The 24660-nt window shown below is 38.4% G+C and overlaps 2 protein-coding genes across 2 annotated transcripts in view; one reads left to right on the top strand and one right to left on the bottom strand.

The window, feature by feature from the left end:
• The window catches only part of LOC125806063 (uncharacterized), a 452361-nt gene that overhangs the window by 124302 nt on the left and 303399 nt on the right, over positions 1-24660 (bottom strand). The window lies entirely within an intron of this gene.
• ajap1 (adherens junctions associated protein 1) overlaps positions 1-24660 on the top strand; it is a 125844-nt gene that overhangs the window by 55736 nt on the left and 45448 nt on the right. Inside the window, exon 2 of the mRNA XM_022670982.2 lies at positions 5080-5819. Coding sequence (XP_022526703.2) covers positions 5080-5819 — 740 coding nt within the window. The remainder of the gene's footprint in view (positions 1-5079; positions 5820-24660) is intronic.

Here is a 24660-nt window from a genome sequence, read left to right as displayed (position 1 = left end):
TCCCTAATTAACCCCAACCAAACCCAACTTAACCCCAACTAACCCCAAATTAATCCACCTAACCCCAACTAATCCCAAATTAACCCAAATGAACCCAACTAAACCCCAATTAACCCACCTTGAACCCAACTACACACAAATAAACTTAACTGAACCCAACTAAACTACAACAAAACCCAACTGAGCCCAAATGAACCCAATTAAACCCCAAGTAAACCCAACTAAACCCAAATGATCCCACTTAACCCCAATTAACCCTAACTAAACCCAACTGAATTCAAGTAAACCCAACTAAACCTAACTTAACCCAACTAAATTCAAGTTAATCTAACTAAACCCAACTTAACCCATCTAAACCTAACTGAACTCAACTAAAGCCAAATAAACACAATTGAACCCAACTAAACCCAACTGGTGGTGCACTGATTTTGTGTAAGCTTCTGTTTCAGACCTCTACTGTGCCAAGAGTGGAATTATTAGGTTAATGTGTTATATATTAATATATGTTACATGTTTATAATGCTTTATGAATGCATTATAATATCCTTAGAAATTTTGCAGACAATATTTAAAGTAAGAAATGCGTGTATGAGTACATGAACACCCTATCAGCCCTCGCCTCGTAGTTAATTATTGCAGAATAAAAGCTGAGTATAGAGCAGGTTGGGATATTATGGGATTACTCTGGTGTAAAAGTGACTCCTTTATTCAGAGCTGCTGCCTTTAGCTGCCAACGGTGCCCAACACATGCTTCAGCCGGGCACCACACAAAGAGCCAATCAGATCAGCCGGCGCCGAGCGGGCGCACAAAAGTCCCACAAAAACCATCTCACAATGTGTTCAGTGTCTGACCTTTACGACGTGAAGGGGAAACACAAAATTAATTTTTATTAGAGCTCCATTTGCAGGAGTTTAGCGAGTCGCCGAGCAGAACGGAGTCTGAAGAGGAAGCCAGCGGAGTGTGAAACCGCATTCAGAATAAAGGACGAGATTAACGCGCTGGATGCTCTCGGCTGTAGTCGATTAGCGGTGTAACGATACACAGATTTTCAGGGTTGGAGTTTTGACTTTCAGCCTGAGATTTGATTAAAACTTTGACAGCAGTATAACCTTCCCTCAGAAACAGAGAAACTACAGAGACAAATGTATGAAATTATTCAATAAATAAAAAAACAGAATAAGTTTTGAACATCTCTGCTGGATTTTCTCAGTCAGTTTTATGAGGTAGAGTCTCCTGGAATTCAGGCTTTCAGTTAACAGCTGTGCTGAACTCATCAAGAGTTAATTACTTGAATTTCTTGTCTCTTAATAAAGTGTTTGAGAGCATCAGTTAAAGTAAAGTAGTGAAGAGGTAGAGTTACAGGTATACAGTAAATAGCTCAACTAAATAAAGCAAAAAATAACTTAATAAAAAATAAAGGTCAGTCAGTCCAAACAGAAAAAAATTCAAGAACTTTAAAAGTATCCTCAAGTGCGGTCACCGCAAAGACAAATCAACAACATTTTAATGATGAAACTGGCACTCATCAGTTCTGAGGTAATTTTCGGTACCACTTTAAAATAAGACTATCTTTATAAAGGGTTTATAAATGTTTTAAAATTAGTTTATTAATGGTTACTAATTAGGTTGTAAATGCTTTAAAAATAATTAATAATCAGTTATAACACATACATAGAAAGGGCAACAGTGACCTGTTTGACAAAAAATAGTGAACCCACAGCCATCTAGATTGTTGCCCTTTCTACATGTGTTATAACTGATTATTAATGATTTTTAAGTCATTTACAACCTTATTAGTAACCATTAATAAACTAATTGTAAATCACTTATAAACCATTTATAAAGGTAGTTTATTTTAAAGTGGTACCTAATTTTCTTAATTATAAGAATCCTCTGTGATTTTATTCCCGTCCAGAACCACCATGTACGTGTGATTTTCTCAGACGTCCTCTGAGAAAATCACAGGCTGAATTATTAATCTCGTCCAGATAGATCTTAAGGCTACTTAATGTTTTTAGAGAAGAGAAAAATACACAACGTTATTCATTTCAGTGTTTTTAGTTATTATGTTGTGGCTGTTCGGTGTATACTGTTTTATCTATTGGTTTAAGTTGGTGTGATATGGTGGGTCACCAATCACCAACTATCCTGAAAGACAATTTTTTTTAATATTCAGTTGTGCAGGTTAGCCCCTTACCGGCTTCCTTACTTACCGGGTCACCCAGCTTTTATACCCTTAATGGGGAGGGAAGAAACCTTTGGTGCCGGGGGGGTTACAGATTACCTGTGTGGGAAAAAAGCTGAATTGTTTATGTAATGTATATGTGTGTGTATATTATACTTACCTGTCCTATTGGTCCTAGTATGTTGTATGAATGGAGATAACTTTTAAAACTTTTTTACTTTTTTAAATTTGTTATATGTGTAATTGTTGGTAGCTGTCTTACCCATGTACTCTTTTTGGTTTGGCCCAAAAAGGGGGGTATTTAATATAAGGGGTACAGGGTGAGCATTATGGGGAGGAGAGGCTGATTGAGTTCTCTGGGACGGGCATGTTCACTGGAGCTAAAAAGCTTTATTAACTCTATTAAGGACTGGGTTATGGTTTTCTGTATGGTCTTAATTAGTTTACCACTAAGATCCACTTATCTCTGCTACTCCTAGTGAAAAGTGTACATAGTTTATTGTCTTTTTTTTTATATTTTTGTTTTTTTTCCCCAATAAACTCACATCAGCTGAACCGCTTACAACTGCTCCAAGCACATCCTTTTCCTGAAGTCATTATTCAAAAGCGGTACCTCCTGACCACACCACCCACACTACCACAGTTGGTTTAAGTCAGGGGTGTCCAAACTACGGCCCGCGGGCCATTTGCGGCCCGTTTCCTTCTTTGGAGCGGCCCGCGAGGTATTTTAGAAATAGAATGAAAGTTGGCCCGCTGTTAAGCAGAGAGGGTGCGGAGAGGGTGCGCATTTCTAGCGCAGAAAAACGGGCCAAAGAGTCTAAAAGTGGAGAGAGTGCGCAATTCTAGAGCAAAAAAACGGGCCAAAGAGTCTAAAAGAGGAGAGGGTGCGCATTTCTAGCGCAAAAAAACGGTCCAAAGAGTCTAAAAGCGGAGAGGGTGCACATTTCTAGCGCAAAAAAAACGGGCCAAAGAGTCTAAAAGCGGAGAGGGTGCGCATTTCTAGCGCAGAAAAACGGGCCAAAGAGTCTAAAAGCGGAGAGGGTGCGCAATTCTAGAGCAAAAAAAATGGGCAAAAGAGTCTAAAAGCAGAGAGAGTGCGCAGTTGTAGAGCAGAAAAAGGGCAAAAGAGTCTAAAAGTTGCCGTAATTAAGGAGTTTAATATTAAGAGACATCATGAAATTAAACATCAATTTGAAAAATCTTAGTTTACACAACACTGTCAAAGATAAAGATAGTAAGTCAAGTAAAATGGTGTGTAAATGAAAGTAATCAGGAAAAAGTATTATTTAAAGTGGTATATTTCATTATTTGTTTTATTACAGAGTCTGTGGCCCGTGACTTCAAATATATTTCTCCTTCTGACCCCCAACAAAAAAAGTTTGGACACCCCTGGTTTAAGTGGACCAATAAATGAACCAACAGCATATAGTAGTATAACCAATAACCAATAGTATCATTCTCCTGGCAGACTTGTTTATTGGATTGCCAGTTGAAGAAGCGTGATTGGTCACTCCAGAGAACATCTCTCCACAGCTTTTAGAGTTTAGTGGTGGACTGCATTCGATGCTTTGGATTGTGTTTTGCAATTATAGTCTTGGATGAAGCTGCTCGGTCATGAAAACCCATCTACACTCTACTGTTCTTGAGCGCATCTGAAGACCTGACTTCTGTGTAAATCTGTGTAGATGTTTTCTATCTATTTTTCTGTCTATTTATTGTGAATGTCAATCAGATTTAGCCACTTTATCAGACAGTTATGTAAGTTGTTGGTTTAAGTTCAGTGGACTGATGAATGAACCCATAGAATCCACCTGTCAGACCTGAAATTGTAGAATGAAAATTTAGCATGAAATTGTCCAAAATCACTTGGTCTTCAGAAGCATTAAAAGTTATTTCTCTGGATCTTTAGGGGCCAAGCCCAACTTCTGAAAAAACACCCTGTACTATAATTCCCCCTCTACCAAACTTTTTATCCATTTGGCGCAATGCAGTCAGACCAGAAACTTAGCAATCACCAACCCAATAAACTTGTTTAATGGATTGCCAGTTGGAGAAGCGTGATTGGTCACTTCAGAGAACACCTTTCCACAGCTCCTGCTCTAGAGTCATGTTTCCAAATTTTAAGTTGGGAGCATGAAATTGTCCAAAATCTCTTGGTCTTTTGCATCATTAAAAGTTATTTCCTTGGAACTTTAGGGGCCACGACCAATTAATGAAAAAAACTCCCTGTACCATAATCCCCCCTCTACCAAACTTTTTACACATTTGGCGCACTGGAGTCAGACAAGTGCCAGCAAATCCAGATTATTTTACTGGATTTCCAGATTGTGTTTGGTGATGTGAGTCTTGGATGAAGCTGCTCGGTCATGGAAACCCGTTCCATGAAGCTACATTCTACACTCTACTACATTCTTAAGCTCATCTAAAGGCCTGATTTCTGTGTAAAGTTGTAGTGTTGATGCGTAGATGTTTTCTGTCTATACGTCTATTTGTGTTTATTATGGTAATTCTGTTCTGGAGGTAATGTTGTAGGTGTTGGAGAAGGTGACCTAATTAGACTCACCTGTCTCTCTCTCTCTCTCTCTCTCTCACTTTATTCAGTTCCATGGCTGCTCTGAAGTCTTCAGACCTGAAATTTAAGCATGAAAATTTAGCATGAAATTGTATAAAATCTCTTCTTCTTAAATATCGTCTTCTGAAGCATTAAAAGTTCTTCCACTGGAAACTCATTATCCCCCCTCTACCAAACTTTTCACACATTGGGCACAGTGCAGTCATAGCTGTTTTTATCATGATAATTCTGTTCTGGAGGTAATGTCGTTGGTGAAGTTGGTGACCTAATTATTCTCACCTGTCTCTCTCTCTCTCTCTGTCTCTCTCTCTCTTTATTCAGTTCCATGGCTGCTCTGAAGCCCTCAGGTCTGCTGGGATGCAGAATGTGGATCCTCTTCGCCCTAATCCACCTGACTCTGGACCTGTCGCTGTGTGCTCCGGCGGGTCAAGGCCTGCCACTCAAACTGCTGCCTCGGTCGGCGCCTCGGCTCAGGCCCCGCCCCCTACCCACCAGGGACGCACCTAGCACCCAGCCCTGGAGGACTGTGGGCACCTGGCAGCGGGGCGTCCCGCCGCCTCCCGTCCCGTCGCCCGGGTACCGGGCCGGAGCAGGATTAGGGGGGTTGGGGTCCAAACCGCGGGCGCAGAGGCGCAGGCGTCACCTGTGCAAGAGGTGCGGTTCGAAGCCCCGCCCCTCGGAGGGGGAGGAGTCTCTGGAGTTCCTGGAGGGGAGTAAATCCAACATCCTGCGGTACTTGTTGCGTTCACGGCGGCAGCTGGAATGGGACAGCTACGATCAGGAGGGGAGGACCACCACGGTGGCGGGATATATCGAGTGGGGTCCGACGGGGACGGACGAGGGTCTGGAGGACGACGTTAAAGCGGTTCCCAACACCATCACCACCACGAAAGCCTCCACCACCACCACCACAACCACTACTATCTCCACCACCACACGCAGCCCCCAAAGGACTTACGCCGTGGTCACGACTCCACATCCCCGGAGACTGAGCACCACGCAGCCTACCGTTAACCTCGGGGTCACTGCCAAGCCACAAAAGCCATTCGGGGACACGCCAGGTAGGGGGCGGTACTCACCTACTATTATTACTGTGTGTTTTATTGTTTTATTGTGTTGAACTGAAGGGGAAGTCGATGGTTCTTGATTTATCAAATCTTGAAATTAAGTTAAAAAGAGTAACATTGATTAATCGGCCATAAACGTCTACAAATAAAGGTATTTCATGAGAACAGGAGTTAGCTCTAACAGCCTGATGTTGAAGGTCCAGTCCTCTCTTTGGATCTTTAAGGAATATAGTGCATATATATAGTCCCCATGCCTCATGTGTTCGATCTTCTCCACGTATTGTAGTGTAGATGTGGCCAGTAGCTGCGCTTTATTTTCAAAAGTATTCACTCCACTATCTTCTCACAAACTAGAACTTCAACCCACCCTTTACAGCTGCAACAGCTTCATCTATTCTGGGAAAGCTTTCCACAAGGTTTAGGAGTGTGTTTATTGGTGTGTTTTTGATTATTCCTCCAAATGAGCATTAGTGAGATCAGACTATGATGTTGGATGAGAAGTTCTGTCGAAGAGTCTCCAATTTAGTTCATCCTAAAGGTGATTTCTTTCACTGGAACTTTAGAGGCTAAGCTCAATTCTTGAAAAAACGCCCTGTACCATAATCCCCCCTCCACCTAACTTTTTACACATTTGTCACCAATCCAGATTTATTTATTGGATTGCGAGTTGGAGAAGCATGAATGGTCATTCCAGAGAATCAGCAATATGAGTGTTTTTACCTGAAAAAAGCTCCACATATGATTTAAACAGATGCTAATACACATAAATACAGTAAAACATAACAAGGAATTCTCATTCTTAACTATAAGTATGTTTTATATCCTGTGAGCTGAAGAACAAAGTGTAGAGATTCCAGATTTCTCCTGGATGCTCCTCATACAGCATGTGTATAATATTATGTTCAGTTCCGTCAGCAGCTCACCTGATTTACCACATTTACCAATTTATCAATTTACCAAACCAGGTGTTGATTAATATGATGAAAACTAGAAATTAAACTCTATTAAACTCAAATGAGTGTGAGGAGAAATTAGGAGATGTTTTGTTGTTTTAAGGAAAACTTTTGCTTTTTGTAAAATTGCTGTTCATATTTATTGTAATGCTAGTTTAAGTTTTACTGAGCTAATAAACACGGTAACACTTTCTATGAATGTCATCTCTATTAGACTCTATAATGCATAATGCATTCATAAGGCATTATAAACATGGCTATAAATAGTTTAAAAAATGCATAACCCATTATAGCCATGTTTCTTAAGCATTATGACTTGTGATCATAATACATTATAAGCTGTGTTTATGATATATATGTTAAAATAGCATTGATATCTATCATTAATAATATATAGTCCCACAATAAAAGGCACTTCTACTTAGACCGCAAAAAGACCTGTTATAACACATTATAATTGACTATAACTAATATTATATTTAAGACAATTGTCACGGTCTCGCTCTGTTCCCCTGTGTTTCTCCTGTAATTTTCCGTCACGTGTGTGTAATTTGTAGCTCCGCCCTTTCCCCAGGTGTTCAGTGTTTCATGTTACTATTTATAGCTCACTTTAGTCCTTGTTTATCCGTCGGTCTTTGCACCTTCCTACGTTGTCTGTCTCGTCACGTCTTAGCTTAGTTTTGCCACGTATCCTATTTGCTCTTCTCCACGTTTGTAGTTCTTTGTTTAGTTTGTATTATTTGTTTATATCTCTTGTTTGTTTATATTCCTTGTTTTGTACATATTTATGTATTTATCCTTTGTATATATATCCCTAGCCCTGTTTTGTACTTATCTGTTTAGTTTAGCTCTTTGTTTGTTTTCCCTGTTTGTTTATGTATATATATTTATTCGTTATTCCCCTGTTTGTTTGTTTGTTTACTTATTATTCATTAAAGTCTGTCTTACCCGCTTTTACGTCCGCCTCCCGTCTGGTCCCGCGTTACAACAATAATAATTTCTGAGTGGTTAAAAATATATTTATAGAATTATTGAGGGTGTGTTTATAAGTTAAAAGCTTTTTTAGTCGTAATGCATAATTCTGCAAGCTGGACTGCAAGCTGAGTTTCTTGGTAATGACGTATAATGTATTTATGTTATAATCACAGCTATTAATGCATTATAATCACAGCTATTAATTCATTATAATCACAGCTATTAATGCATTATAAGTAATACATATTGCATAGTAAACATGGCTATGATATATGTTATATTTTTATAAATATGTATAGCAAGGTTCATTATGCCTTATAAATGCATTATAATGTGCTATGAGTAAGTTTATAGAGTCTTATAGAGATGATATTAATAGAAAATGTGTCTTTATTAGACACTACAACCACATTCATTACATATTATAATGCATTCATAAGGCATTATAAACATGGCTATAAATGTTTATAAAAATGCATAACCCATTATAGCCATGTTTGTTAAGCATTATGACCTGTGATCATAATACATTATAAGCTGTGCTTATGATATATATATATATGTTAAAATAGTATATGTCTATTATTAATAATCTAGTCCTACAATGAAAGTCTGGCACTAAGCGCACTAAGACCTGTTATAATAAATTATAATTGACTATAATTAATATTATATTCAAGACAAGAATAATTTTTGAGTGGTTAAACATTATATTATATATATATAATAGGATTATTGAGGGTGTGTTTATAAGTTGGAAGCTTTTTAGTCATGATAAAGTTTTTAGGTATTGATGTATGACATGTTATAAACGCAGCTATTAATGCATTATAATCACAGGTCACGATGCATAATAAACATTGCTATAATGAATTATACATTTTTATAAATATGTATAGCCATGTTTATAATGCCTTATGAATGCATTATAATGAGTAATGAGTATGTTTATAGAGTCTTATAGAGATGACATTCATAGAAAGTGTTACCGCTTTTTCTTTACTAAAATTCACAAAGATGCCTAAAACATTTTAACAATAGATGTTAAAATGATCAATGATAAGAATAAGAGTGTAGATGGGTTTGTGTGTGAACATGTGAATCAGATTTATCCACTTTATCAGATAGTTGTTATGTAAGAGCAGTTTTTATATTATTTATATCGTTTGTTCCGGAGCTGGGAGAGGGATTCTGGTGGAAATATAATCCCCTCGGTTGGCGTTGAGTTTCTGTGGGAAGATGATCAGAGTTTTTGGATCTGCGTGGGAAAGATGATGGTGATGATCAGCCTCGGCCTCTCAGCTGCTGTAAAAACGTGAATCTGCTGTATTTGGTATTTTTGTATTATTATATCAGCGGGGTTGAGTCAGCCGTACCCGTGAGGAGTGGTTTTAGCCCTGTGGCTGTGGGTATAAGAGCTCCAGGCTGTTGAACTGTGCGTTCGGTGCCACCCTGGAGATCTGCATCATGGTACCATCTACCATAAACTTCTAAATATGGTGCTTAAAGAAATTAATCAGCTGCTGAGCATCCAATAGCATCCCACACATTAATCTAAAAAAATCTGTGCAAGGTGCGTTGCGACGCTCATCGCTATCTTACACCCCACCAACAGTCTATTTTTTTTCTCCTATTTCCTCCTGCCTGGTTTAAACAGCAGCAGAGCTTCTGAATATATCTACACTGATGGGCGTGGTGTTCTGGAAATGAGGTGTGTTCAGGTGCATTTCTGGAGTTTTATCTTGTTTATCTTGGTAACAGAAAACACAGGAGCTCCACTGACTGAATACAACCTAGACAGACGCCAACAGTCAGACGTTCATCGCTATCTTGGCAACTCAATATGCAAATATTAAATAAAATAACATTGCTGTTCCCGTAAATGAGCTGCTGGAGCTCCTTCACAGTGTCAACCAGACACGTCTAGGTAGCTGCACCGTTAAAATAGCAATCCACCAAAGTCAGAGCTCACCTGGTCTACTCTTAAAGAGAATGATGAGCAAGAGACACTCTGATTGATTTATTTCACACTATTCCCAAAATTAACCACACCCATGATTAATTAAGATAATTAGATGAGTTACATGAGCTTTGGGTGTTTTAAGCCACGCAAGGTGTACTTTTCCCGTCGTTACGATAGCAAAGGCACCCTCACATGCCCTAAATCAAGCTGCATGGTTCGCAGTTATGACAGGTCATTATAGAATGCTAAAATATAGAGCCTTGTTTTTTTATGATTATTATGTTAATGACTAATTTATCATTTTTGGGACAATATATCATCCAAAATAGGCATGTTACAATGATTACATACATGACTTTTTTTCTGTCCTTGATATTTGTCTATTGTGTTTACTTAGCAAGAAGTGCTTAATAATGTGAATAATCTGGTATAATTTAGAAATATTTTAGGATCTTTAAATACATTTTAAAACTCAGTTCCAGCATATGTTATTGTATTAACATATATGTTCTATATGTTCTCAAATAGATTCTAATACTCCAGAAACAAACTCCATTTCCATGATAAACCTGCACTCAACTTTCCGGACATGCTGGATAACATGATTCATCTGTGTTCCGGCTCACCGTGGTACTGATTGCACACACCTGTACTCAGCACTATAAATAGTTCCCACTCTCCTGTATTAAACCTATTTTACAAAGCTCTTCTACATAACATTACTTTTGTGTTTTAACCATTTTGTTGGCGACCCATAGCTTAGCATCTGATACAGCAGCTACAGCAGCAGCAGAATGTGGACGAGCATTGTCCTGATAAAAAAGAAAAAACAGAATTACTGTGGATTGATTCCTTCTGGGTGTTTCTATTCTTTGATGATAAGTACTGTATAAATAAAATGTTTTTTGGTGCAATCTGATTAAATTATTACGCACTCGCTCATCCACGCAGCTTAAAGTCGAAGGGAATTAGCATGGTTGATCAGCCGCCTCTTATTTAACACTGCGCAGATTTATATAATTTATATACCGCCGCTCTCGGGTTGACCAGCTCTGCACATTATAGGGCAGCATCGATTACTCTGAGCTACGAGCAAATTAATATTAACGTCTCCATAAAGCAGATTCATGCTTAATAAAATGAGCCACAGCAGTTTTATTTGTCTCGGTGAAGCGAACAAATGTTATAAACGCATAAATAAAGAACATTCCTGCTTTAAACTCAGTTTAAACACAGGGCTCTGTGCATGCTGGTGGTATATACTGAACACTGGATATACGGGTGGTAATTTAGCAGATAAATGCAGGGTGTCGTACCCTTTAGAAGACTTTTAATTGGAGATTTAATGTGCTTTAAGTTGTGGTGATGAATAGAATTAATTAACTCTGTGTACAGATACAGATAACAAGGCCGAGACCAATTACAGCTTTTCTGAAGTGGGAAACTCTTATATAACCAGTATAAATAACCGCAGTGTGCCACCAGTACGTATCATGTGGGGTTGACCTTTTTATACGGAATTAGATTCCTCCAAAAAATTAATGTACACTATGAACAATTGGTGCATTTAAAAAGAAAAGAAAATTAAAACTATTTTTTTTATTACCCATTTATTCTAGTTTTGCATGCTGTAATCATATGGCATATCTTATACTAATGCATCCCAAAAAAAAAAAAAAATTATATAGATAACTTATATAACCTTTGGCAGTGTGGCCAGTGTGCCAAGTCCTGCTGGAAAATAAAATCTGCATCTCAATAAAAGTTTTTGGTAACATTTTATAATGTATTATAAATGCATTTATAATGCATTATATGACATGCATAATACCTTATAATGACTGTAATAAGCCTGTATAGTAACTCATAAGTACTTACAGCGGCATTCAGAACACAATATCAACTACAAGTATAAGGGTTTATGAAGAAAGGGCTTATAAAGCCTTATAATATCTGTTCATAAGAACATTGTACAATGTAGTGTTGTAATGCACTATAAAACAGATTTGGTACATTTTGGTATAATGCATTATAATATGCAGCTATGATTTCTCAACTTAAGCTTTTATATAAGTGCGTAACACATTATAAAGCCTTATATACAGTCATAACAGTCAAGACACTATAGCGAAGCATAATACAATTTACTTCATGTTTAAAAAGCATATGAAAACTCACTTAACTTAAAGTCAATAATGACTGTATATAAGGCTTTATAATGTGTTACACACTTATATAAAAGGGTAATATGTGTTATAGTGCATAATGACACTACATTGTACAATGTACTTATGAACAGATATAAGGCATTATAAGCCCTTTCTTTATAAACCCTTATACTTTATATTGTGTTATGAATGTTGCTTTAAGTGCTTATAAGTTATTATACATTATTATATAGTCTTTAAATGGTAATATGCATGCCATATAATGCATTATAAATGCATTTTTAATACATATGAATACAGGGTTCATAGGAAGTGTTACCAAGTTTTTTGAAGTGCTATGAAGTGCTGTAAGATTTTGTGGGAAAACAAAACTGCACTGACTTTAGACTTGATAATAAAACACAGTGGATCAACACCAGCAGATGACAGACATGACTCTCCAAACAAACCATCACTGATCATCAGTACATTTTACATTTCATTTAAAGGAAATTAAGGGAGCAGAGTCTGGAGAAATCAGTGATGGCCCTTAGCAACCTCCTGGGATACCGCAGCAACCATTTAGCAACACCAAAGCGACCACCTGGGATCAGCTACCTTTGACAAAACAGATGGAGCCCATGGAATATATATAAATGTGCATATTATAGTGTATTAAAAGAAACTTTGAGAAGTCTTTGTCTTTGCCCTTGTCTTCAGTAGTGCTCCCACTTGTGTTTATTTGTAACTCCGCCCCCTCGTTTCCCGTCCCCAGGTGTTTCAAGTTTCCTGTCTACTTCCATATATATATATCCATGTTTCCCTTGCTGCAATTGACAAAAACACATTAAGAGGCAAGATATTCAAAATTCAAAGTAATTAACTCTGAAGAATATAAAATATAAAACACCTTTTTGTTCATAGATTAATTCCATATATGTTTTTCTTCATAGTTTATATGACTTTAGTATTAATCTACAATACAGAACATTTTAAAATAATAAAAAACACTGAATTCAAGGTGTTATAGGTGGTAATACCTCTGTCCGGTTTCATGAATAGCTTTATATTTGATATATATATCTATATATATTGTCCCGCTGTGTGTGTAAGCTTTATTCGTATAGTGAAATAAAGCACATCCTGCCTCCAGGCTGCTATAATTACCCGGCTCTGAGCAGAATCTGAGTTCCTGATGGAACAAAAACCCCGTCAAGGTGATTTTCATCCACTTCCTCACTCAGAGGGCATTCCAGGCTAATCTGGATTTAAAAAATGGAAGTGCCGATATCAGAGCAGCAGATTTAGCCGGGCTGACTGTGATGCTAATTTAGCGTTAGCGCTGTAGTTAATGCAGGATCTAGAGGACTGCAGGGTGAAGTTAATATAATAAAGGAGATCATTACTAACTAAAGAGAGCAGGACCTGCAGGAACTCTGAGGGATTCCAGTTAATCAGTGTTACTGTGAAAAAGGTGTAGGTCAGGTGTTACTGGGTGGTTGCCAAGATATTGCTAAGGTATAGTTAGTTCTTGGTAGCGGAGAAATTGCTAAGTGTTGCTGTGGTACAAGTGTTGGTAAGTGAGGTGTTGCTGAGTGGTTAGTAAGGTGTTGATATGGTGTATTTTCTGGTAGCAGTTGCTAATGTGTTGTATTGGAACAGGTGTTGGTAGGTCAGGTGTTACTGGGTGGTTGACAAGATGTTGCTATGGTAGAGTTAGTTCTTGGTAGCGGAGAAATTGCTATGTATTTAAAGTAGAGGTTGCTAAATTGTTGCTATGATATGAGTGTTGGTAAGTAAGGTGATGCTGTGTGGCTATTAACACCAATAACAGTGTTGCTGTGGAACAGGTTATTGGTAGGTGAGGTGTTGCTGCATGGTTCCCAAGGTGTTGCTAAGATATAGTTAGCTCTCACTAGCAGAGAAATTAATAAGTCTTGCTGTGGAACAAGTGTTGGTAAGTAAGATGTGGCTGGGTGGTTTCTAAGGTGTTGCTAAGGTATAGTTAGTTCTTGGTAGCAGAGAAATTGCTATGTATTTAAAGTAGAGGTTGCTAAATTGTTGCTATGATATGAGTGTTGGTAAGTAAGGTGATGCTGTGTGGCTATTAACACCAATAACAGTGTTGCTGTGGAACAGGTTATTGGTAGGTGAGGTGTTGCTGCATGGTTCCCAAGGTGTTGCTAAGATATAGTTAGCTCTCACTAGCAGAGAAATTAATAAGTCTTGCTGTGGAACAAGTCTTGGTAAGTAAGATGTGGCTGGGTGGTTTCTAAGGTGTTGCTAAGGTATAGTTAGTTCTTGGTAGCAGAGAAATTAATAAGTGTTGCAGTGGAACACGTGTTGATAAGTAAGGTGTTGCTGGGTGGTTAGTAAGGTATATGTAGGTGATATGTTTTTTTCTTGGTAGCAGTTGCTAAAGTGTTGCTGGGGTACAAATGTTGGTAGGTGAGGTGTTGCTGCATGGTTCCCAAGGTGATGCTAAGGTAAAGTTATTTTTTGCTAGCAGAGAAATTGCTAAGTATTGTCTGTAGATGTTGATAAAGTGTTGCTGTTGTACCAGTATTGGTAACTGAGGTGTTGCTGGGTGGTTAGTATGGTGTTGATATGGTGTATTTCTTGGTAGCAGATGCTAAAGTATTGCTGTGGTACAAGTGTTGGTAGGTGAGGTGTTGCTGGGTGGTAACTAAGGTATCACTATGGCGTATTTCTTGGTAACAGTTGTGCTGCAAAGCATTTTCTGCAGAGGTTTTTAAAGTGTTGCTGTGGTATGTTGTTGGTATGTGTCGTGTTGCTATGTGGTTGTTGAGGTGTTGCTTTGGAATAGGCTATTGGTATAGGTGTTTTGTCAATTTGTTGCTAAGGTATTTGCTAAGGTGTTGCTGTGGTGCATGTGTTGGTAGGTTCATCAAAAACATTATGAGCAAGAGTTACCTCTGTTGCACAGGATACGGGCAATATTTTTAGAAGCAAAAAGAAAAACAATAGTTCAGGACTATAAAAAGGTGTAAAAGAAAAACGCTTTGTTTTCTGACGGACCCACGGGTAATACTCCGCAAAAAGAGAGGCTAAACAATGGTCATATACAGTATATAGAGCAATGAACAGGTGAGAGTAATCTAGTAATCAGGAGAGTCAGACCAGGGTAGTGCCATGTGATCGGTGTGTGAGGTCATGTGAGTTACTGAGGGAATCTGGGTAATGGAGTTCATGGGTCTCATGAGTCTTTCAGGGGAAACAGGATGGGGTATAACTGTATATTTTATTATAGAGAGTGTAATAAGCACTGTTAAACGGATGATGTGCATCAAAAACTAAATTAAAAAAGCTGTACTGTACATAAAAGAATATATAAACAGTATTTTTTTTAAGAATCTGCCATTTTATCTGCATGGAAAACACTGCATGTCTTAAAAATATTATGAAGATATATATTTACCATCTTGCCAAGCCTTATGTATAATAGAGCTCTGAAGTACAGCACTGATTTTATTTTGTACAGCACTGGAAAAAATAAGAGGCCTCAAAATGAAAAAAAAAAATAAGACACTTAAAAATAATGTGTTTCTCTGATTATACAAATTTGAAAACCTCTGGACTACATTCAAGAGGAAGCTGGATTTTTGCACCAGGAGTAAAGCAGCACAAAGTTATCCAAAAGCAGTGTGTAAGACTGGTGGAGGAGAACATGGTGCCAAGATGCACGAAAAACTGTGATTAAAAACAAGATTTATTCCACCAAATATTAATTTCTGAACTCTAAGTTCTAAGTTCAAAAGCTTGTTTTCTTTGCATTATTTGAGGTCTGAAAGCTCTGCATCCTTTTCTCATTTTCTGTAAATAAATGCTCTATATGAGAATATTTTTATTTGGAATTTGGGAGAAATGTTGTCTGTAGTTTATAGAATAAAACAACAATGTTCATTTTACTCAAAAATAAACCTATAAATAGTAAAATTCGCTTCATTTTATTCCAGAGCTATATTTTTCTGACTTTTTGTTCTTTTCCTCTTTCTCACTGCTGACTGGAAATATCAGGGTTGTAAAAATGCTCTACATGAAGTGTATCAGCTCTGTACTGCAGGCTGATCCATTACGAGATGGAGATAACCTCTTAACACAATGGAGCTAATGGAGAAATATCACACAGCCAATTAAACAGCTAATGCAATTAAGCTTTTCTGAGTTACAACTTTGCATAGATGTATCTAAGTGAATGCGCTCTGATGAGCCACCCTCAAAGCTCAGAGAAGAGCCTTTACCAGGATAAAAAGCTTTTAGAAACCGTCTAGTGCTCTTTCATACCTTTTATATAACAGCACTAGACACATAACACACATTCCTGCATGTTTTACAGTTATACAGTATCTTTCTTTCTTCGTATCTTCTTATCTCTTTCAAAGGCTCTGTAAAATGCATTAATGCAGCGCTTTAAATTCTTTGATAAATACGTTTCTTTGGTATTTAACATGCATTTTAGTTATGCAGGATTTTATTTTCAGTAAGGAATCACTGCTGATCATTGAAGCATCCTTACTGCAAAGGAAAGAGAAAAATTCACCCAAAATTTCAGAACTACTCAAATAAATAAAGAAAAAAATACTTTAAAAAATGAAGGCCAGTCAATGAAACCGAAGCATTCTAAGATCTTTGAAAGTGCAGTCACTCGAAAAACCATCAAAAACTCGACTTGATGAAAACTTGAGATGATGAAACTGGCACTCATCAGGCCTGTCCCAGGAAAGAATGATCAAGAGTTACTTCTTTTAGTCATCTTTTTGCATTTATAAAAAAGATAAGTTAATCTTTTTTAAATTGTCTAGTGCTGTTATAGCAGCACCGTAAAAACCAACCTGTTACCAAAGCAACCACTAAAACCTACAGCTGTACAACACCTCAGCAACACCCTAAAAAACAGCCTGTTACCATATCATTCCCATACAACAGAAACCATCAAGCAACACCTTAGAAATCAACCTGTCACCATAGCAACCACCTAACAACACTTTAGCAACCAACAAGCAAAACCCTAAAAACCAGCCTGTTACCATAGCAATCACATACAGTAAAACCCATCAAGCAACACATTAAAAACCAACCTGTCACCATAGCAACCACCTAACAACTCTTTAGCAACCAACAGTTGTACAATAGTAGAACATCAGCAACCACCTAGCATAACCTTGGTCATTTATACCTGTAACAAGGGCTCTCAGAAGCTTCTTTTGGGTAGTATACCTCCTGGTGAGAGACTGTTGACTTCTAAACATGCCCACTCAAAGACATTATGCCCAGTTCACCACAACAACACAACAGCAGCTACCTAGCAACACCCTAGAAACCAACCTATTACCTTAGCAACCATATAAGAACACTTTAGCAACCACCAAGCAACTACGTCTAAATCAGCCTGTTACCATAGCAATCCCATACAGTAGAAACCATCAAGCAACACCTTAGAAACCAACCTGTTACCAGAGCAGCCACCTAACAACACTTTAGCAACCTGCAGCTCTTTCATAGCAATGCATCAGCAGCCACCTAGCAACTCCTCAGAAACCAACCTGTTACTATAGCAACCACTTAACAACACTTTAGCAACCAACAGCTGTATCATAGCAACACATCAGCAACCACCTAGAAACACCTTGGCCATTGATACCTGTACCAAAGGCTCTCAGAAGCTTCTTTTGGGGAGTGTACGTCCTAGTGAGAGACTATTCTAGGGTGAGCAACACCCTAGTAACCGACGTGTTACCATAGCAACACTTTAGAAACCAACTAGCAATGCCTTGGCCATTAAAACCTGTACCAAAGGCTCTCAGAGGCTTCTTTTGGGTAGTGTTTTGTTAACTGCTAAACATGCCTCTACCACCCACTCAAAGACATTATATCCAGTTCACCACACCAACACACTAGCAACCACCATAGCAACACCCTAGAAACCACACTGATACCATAGCAACCATCTAACTAACCTTTAGAAACCAACTAGCAACGTCTTGGCCATTAAAACCTGTACTAAAGGCTCTCAGAAGCTACTTTTTGGTAGTGTACCTCCAATTGTTTTAAACACTTTTCATCAGTATATTTAAATTCCTGATTACAATACAACTATCAACATATCAGTGCCTTTATTGCAGAAAACGAAGCTATTTAATATTATAAATTAAAGCGCAGTGACATCACAGGTGCTACAGTGCTGATTCCAGCTCTTTTCACCTCAAAAGAACTGCCTCAAACCCCCAGAATGCAGCTGCTCTGCTGACACTGTCATTTAATCCACATTCAAGGCCACTCTAAATTGCATACATCCTTCCTCCTGCTGTTTAGTGTCTCCAAGGCCTCGGCGGTGCGGCGGCTGTGTGCAGTTTTACTGCATCCGAGACTCGTCCCCCGAAGACACCATCTGGCCAATCACAGCGCGGGGATATTTCACGTTTGATCCCAGCGTTTGATTCTGAGATGTGACAACCTTGACTTGGTGACTCTCTTGTCGCAGCGTGAGTTATGCTCTACACTGATGGAGCATGACTCAGCTGTTTCCTGTGTGTGTGTGTGTGTGTGTGTGTGTGGGAGTGTGTATTTCATGGGGAATTGACTTAATGTGTGGCAATAGCTGTATAACAGAGACAAAGTGTGTGTGTGGGCCAGTCACAATATGTTGTCCCAGAAATTATTGCAATAATTGATATTATTGTCATTTTAGGAGCATTAAATACTACTAATATAATGATAATATAATATCATAACAGAGAAAGTACACCTTGTGCGGCTCAAAACCTGCAAAAGTCCTGTACTAATTCTCTTAATTAATCATGGGTCAGTTTAATTTTGGGCGTAACATGAAATAATGTGAAATCACATACAGTAAAAACCAACAAGCAACACTTTAGAGACCAACCTGTTACCATAGCAACCACCTAACATCACTTTAGCAACCAACACATCATCAACCACCTAGAAGCAACTTAAAACTCAACTTGTTACCGTGGCAACCACCTAAAAGAACTTTAGCAAACAACAGCTGTTCCATAGCAACACATCAGCGACCACCAAGCAACACCCTGGCCATTAATATCTGTACTAATGCTAAACATGCCTCTACCAATCAGAGTGTCTCTTGTTCATCATTCCCTTTAAGAGTAGATCAGATGAGCTCTGACTGGTGGATTGCTATTTTAACGGTGCAGCTACCTGGACGTGTTCAACAAACTCTTCTCAGCAGAGGAAACTGAGCTGCTGGTTGACGCTGTGAAGGAGCTCCAGCAGCTCATTTACGGGAACAGCAATGTTATTTTATTTACTATTCTGTTTATTGTTGATGTAAAAGTTGGGTTTGTGCTGCTGTGTGTTCATGTGTGTGTAATAAGTGGGGGTGTACGCTCAGCTCGGCACAGCGCCTGTGTTAACGAGATAGCGATGAACGTCTGACTGTTGGCGTCTGTCTAGGTTGTATTCAGTCAGTGGAGCTCCTGTGTTTTCTGTTACCAAGATAAACAAGATAAAACTCCAGAAATGCACCTGAACACACCTCATTTCCAGAACACCACGCCCATCAGTGTAGATATATTCAGAAGCTCTGCTGCTGTTTAAACCAGGCAGGAGGAAATAGGAGTGATAATAGACTGTTGGTGGGGGGTAAGATAGCGATGAGCATAAGCCTCTAATATTACTATTAAAATTGTTAAATTCTAGATTTGTAAAGTCTTACCTCTTCTGCATTTCTACACTAAAATATCTCCAAACAAACAGCGTTTCAGTCAAGAAGCAACCAGTTGTTAGATTGTAAAATGTGGAACTGGAGTCTGGATTGGTGATGTGTCTGGATTTTGTCTGTGTTGGTGCACGTCGCATTGTAAATAAAATTATACAGCTCTGGAAAAAATGAAGAGAGCACTTCAGTTTCTGAATCAGTTTCTCTGATTTTGCTATTTATAGGTTTATGTTTGAGTAAAATGAACATTGTTGTTTTATTCTATAAACTACAGACAACATTTCTCCCGAATTCCAAATAAAAATATTCTCATTTAGAGCATTTATTTACAGAAAATGAGAAATGACTGAAATAACAAAAAAGATGCAGAGCTTTCAGACCTCAAATAATGCAAAGAAAACAAGTTCATATTTATAAAGTAGTTTTAAGAGTTCAGAAATCAATATTTGGTGGAATAATCCTGATGGTTTTTAATCACAGTTTTTTTTTCATGCATCTTGGCATCATGTTCTCCTCCACCAGTCTTACACACTGCTTTTGGATAACTTTATGCTGCTTTACTCCTGGTGCAAAAATTCAAGCAGTTCAGTTTGGTGGTTTGATGGTTTGTGATCATCCATCTTCCTCTTGATTATATTCCAGAGGTTTTCAATTTGGTAAAATCAAAGAAACTCATCATTTTTAAGTGCTGTAAGAGCTGTATATGTGTGTGTAAAAAGACTTACAGCTGTAGAGTAGCGTCCAGCCGTGGCGGTGTTTAAGGTGGAGTCGGGTGGTGGATCTGCAGATGGAGCTGTCAGGCTGGGATGATGTAAAGCTCAGGCAGGCCTGCTGTTCCTCCCCGGCGGCTCGTTATCACTCCTCAGGGTGTATCGGCTAATCACTAACGCCGTATTTGATGGCGAACTCACACAGGGACTTCAGGACACATGCAGGAGTGCTGAATAACAGCTTTAAATAGCAACAATTCAATATTTATGAACAGCAAACGTCAGACTCGCAGGATAACCTGGACTGTTTTATTCAGTAAATGACATTGTGATTATATTTACGGTCTCTTAAAGCTCATTTATGCTCTGCTTTAGTTTGGTATGACTATGGATACGGACAGAGCCTTCTGAGGGGTAGCTAACTAAGTTAGGTAAAGCTAAGCTAAGTAAAGAAAACTGTTATAAAAAATATACTTTCTTTTAAAGTTAAATGGGAGCTGGATGTTAATCTACACAGATTTCTCACCTAAAAATTGTTTATTTGAGTGAGTAAAGCGCTTCTGTTTATTTACAGTAAGCTTAGATTCACAAATTTCTCCAACACTAAGGTTGGAGCATTACCATTAGCCGCTAACCGCTAGCTGCCTGACAGCTCCCTGAGTGTTCCAGTAAGCCAGGGCGCTATCAGCTAGCGATTTGTCCCACGTAGCTTGTTTCAACACGTTAAACATGCAGATTACAGTCCGATATACTCACCTTTGAACAGAGAAAGGTTAGCAGGTAATGCTAATGCTGCTCCAGCAGTGCTAGTCGGGGTTCACAGCAGGCTACAGGCCAATAATACTGACCTCTGAACTGGAAAATTGCGGTTTGCGGCTAATGCTAATAGTACTCCAGCCTCAGTGCTGGAGAAACTTCATTGAAACTCCTGTATAACTCTGTACTTCAGTGGAGGTAGAATTTATACATTAATTAAAATATTTTACAGGATTAGTTTCTCAGGGGGTTCTGGGGTAATTTTCTCTTTTATGGGTTTTTTTTTATCCTCTGTGATTTTATTCCCGTCCAGAACGATCATGTAGGTGTTTTTCTCAGACGTCCTCTGAGAAAATTACAGGCTGAATTATCTACTGTTTTTCTCTGAACTCCGTGCTCCTCCGGTAATTTTAGTCCCGTCCGGACGCACATCTCTGAGTTTCGTCTCCTCGCCTTTAATATAAAAGATATTTGTCCACTGCCGCGCACCGTAATTACACTTTGGGCGCTTGGGCGTTTCCATGGAGATCCACATAAACAAAAACCACAACAGCGAGTGGAAATGGAGGAGCTACTGAACGCTGCTGATGTCATGTGACCGAGAAAAAAAGCCTAAAAACTCACTGGTTCTCCTGTTTTTTTATTTGCAGTCCAGATGCAGGAGTTTTATCACTAAAGAGAAGAAGTGTGAAATATTTTTCACAGACATTTATATGAATATTATAGGAGCATATGGTCTGTATGTATAGAGGGTTAAGTATGTCTAGTGTTGAGTATACAGATTACAGGCTGATTGTTGTGAGTTTAGAGCTGAATGGTAATATAGATCACAGTTAGATGTGATTCAGAGTGAGTCAGAGTGAAATCTGGCTGAATTCTGGAGAGATGATGTTTTGACACTGTGACGACTCCGTGGGGGGATCTGCCTGTCCTAATGAAGGGTCCTCAGTAGCGGAATGAGAATTATGATAATCACTGGAGCTGGTAATATCCTCTACGCACTCCACTTAAAATCTCCAGCGTTCATCAGATCGTCTCCCAGCGCTCAGAGCGCGGTGGTGATGAACGTGAGCGAGTTCTGTTCCTGCTGAGGGAACAGGGTCAGCTGAGACGCCAAGAGCTAAAACGGTTTGTTTGTGCTAATTGATGCTTTGCTCTGCTGGAAAGTCCAAATCTTTTTGTCTGAGTTTGAAGACAAACCTTATATTTTTGTTCAAGAAGGTTTTAGTGAAGGCAGTGGATATTTGAAGGTTTAAATTACAGCATTTTTAATGCAATAAATAATTCTGAATCAGTTTCTCTGATTTTGCTATTTATGGAAATATTTTTATTTAGAGCATTTATTTACAGAAAATGAGAAATGGCTGAAATAACAAAAAAAGATGCAGAGCTTTCAGACCTCAAATAATGCAAAGAAAACAAGTTCATATTCATAAAGAGATTTTAAGAGTTCAGAAATCAATATTTGGTGGAATAACCCTGGTTGGTTTTTAATCACAGTTTTTTTCATGCATCTTGGCATCATGTTCTCCTCCACCAGTCTTACACACTGCTTTTGGATAACGTTATGCTGCTTTACTCCTGGTGCAAAAATTCAAGCAGTTCAGTTTGGTGGTTTGATGGTTTGTGATCATCCATCTTCCTCTTGATTATATTCCAGAGGTTTTCAATTTGGTAAAATCAAAGAAACTCATCATTTTTAAGTGCTCTCTTATTTTTTACAGAGCTCTTAAAACTTTATGAATATGAACTTGTTTTCTTTGCATTATTTAGTTTTTTCTTATTTCATCCATTTTTCATCCAAAGTTCCTAGAAAGTTCCTGGAAAGTTCCTAGTTCTTTTTGCCTAAAACCTGCTAATGCAATATTGCAAAACTCAATGCAAAACGACATACAGTCTCATTCATGCATACACACACATATATATATATATATATATATATATATATATATATATATATATATATATGATATAAATGACAGCTCTGTTCTGATTATCGTTTTCGGCTAGACGAGCCTCTCAGAAGAACTTCAATACATCTTTTCTAGTTGACAGACTTTGAGAGGGGGACAATCTCTGGACTGAAAGAAGCAGGATGGGCATTTTGATGAACTGCCCCCCATCTAAGCCATCCATCAGACACATCAGCCACCTTCCTCTGCAGTGGTTCCTTAAAACCACAAACCTGACTCTGAACTGATACAGACTGAAACCGTATCATTCTTACTGAAGAATCCAGGTTCTGTTTGAGATTTAAAGCTTTATTACAGTACAACTATCAATTTAATGCTGTGTTAAAATTTTTTGTCAATAAGTGAACAAGGAAGAAACAGGTGTTGGAGAATGAAACTGAAACACCTGGTTTTAGAGCACAATAATTGATTGTGGTGACGGACAGTTCTGGTGGAAACAGGAGAGTTGAGGTGCACATTGAATTCTGCGTGATTTGATCAGCCGTGGTTTTATGTTTTTTGGATACAATCCGGGTTAGCACCCGAACATCCCTTTCAGACAGCTTCCTCTTACAGCATCCACAGTTAATCCTGTTGGATGTGGTTGGTTTTTCTTGGTGGTATGCTGACATTACCCTGGATACCGTGGCTCTTGATGCATCACAAAGACTTGCTGTCTTGGTCACAGATGCTCCAGCAAGACGTGCACCAACAATTTGTCCTCTTTTGAACTCTGGTATGTCTCCCATAATGTTGTGTGCATTGCAATATTTAGAGCAGAACTGAGCTCTTACCCTGCTAATTGAACCTACACACTCTTACTGCTCTTACTGGTGCAATAATGTGCAATTAATGAAGATTGAACACCAGGCTGCTCCAATTTAGCCATGAAACCTAAAATCCCGCACTAAAATGATGACAGGTGTTTCAGTTTTATTCTCTCTAGAGTTATTTCATGAAATGTTAAAATCAAACTGGATTATCGAGACTTTTTTGATTTCTCAGAGATGCCCCATCAGTTTCTATTATCATATTAACCATCACCCAGAGTGAAAATGATGATCTGTGTAAAGGACATGATTCTACTGTTTCATGGAGCTCATAATTCAGAATGTTCTTCCTGACAAGTGTGTCAGAGTCACTGCAGGAGCCCTTGAGGAACAGTTCGCCTTGTCATTATGAAATATTCAATACCAGAAATTATATCAGAAATAGAGTCTCTTTATAGGGTACCAGTTCAGCAGAGCTGGATACAGTATGAATACAAAAATACAGGGAGAAATACATTAAAACAGGAAGAAATACAGGAATACAGAGAGAAATGCAGAAATAGAGAAGGAAATATAGGAATATGGAGAGGAATACGGGTGTCAGGGCCAGACAGGAAGGAGACTGGTGCAGATACAATAAAATAACTTTTATTAAAGTTATAGAGTAAACAGGGGTAGTCAACAGAAACAGGGTCAATACCAAAAATGCACAGTGTAGAGAAACCATACCATAAACGGAGGACAGTCCAGAGTTCATACACGGAAAGGCAGTATCACAGGTTAGGCAAAAATCCAAAGTACAATAAACAGTCCAGGTCATACACGGTAATCCAACACAAGGGAGCAGGCAAAAATCAAAGTCGGTAGAAAACAAAAACAGGATCATACACGG

This window comes from Astyanax mexicanus, chromosome 12, assembly GCF_023375975.1.
Source record: "Astyanax mexicanus isolate ESR-SI-001 chromosome 12, AstMex3_surface, whole genome shotgun sequence".
Classification (NCBI taxonomy): domain Eukaryota; kingdom Metazoa; phylum Chordata; class Actinopteri; order Characiformes; family Acestrorhamphidae; genus Astyanax; species Astyanax mexicanus.
This window is presented reverse-complemented; position numbering and strand designations above follow the sequence as displayed.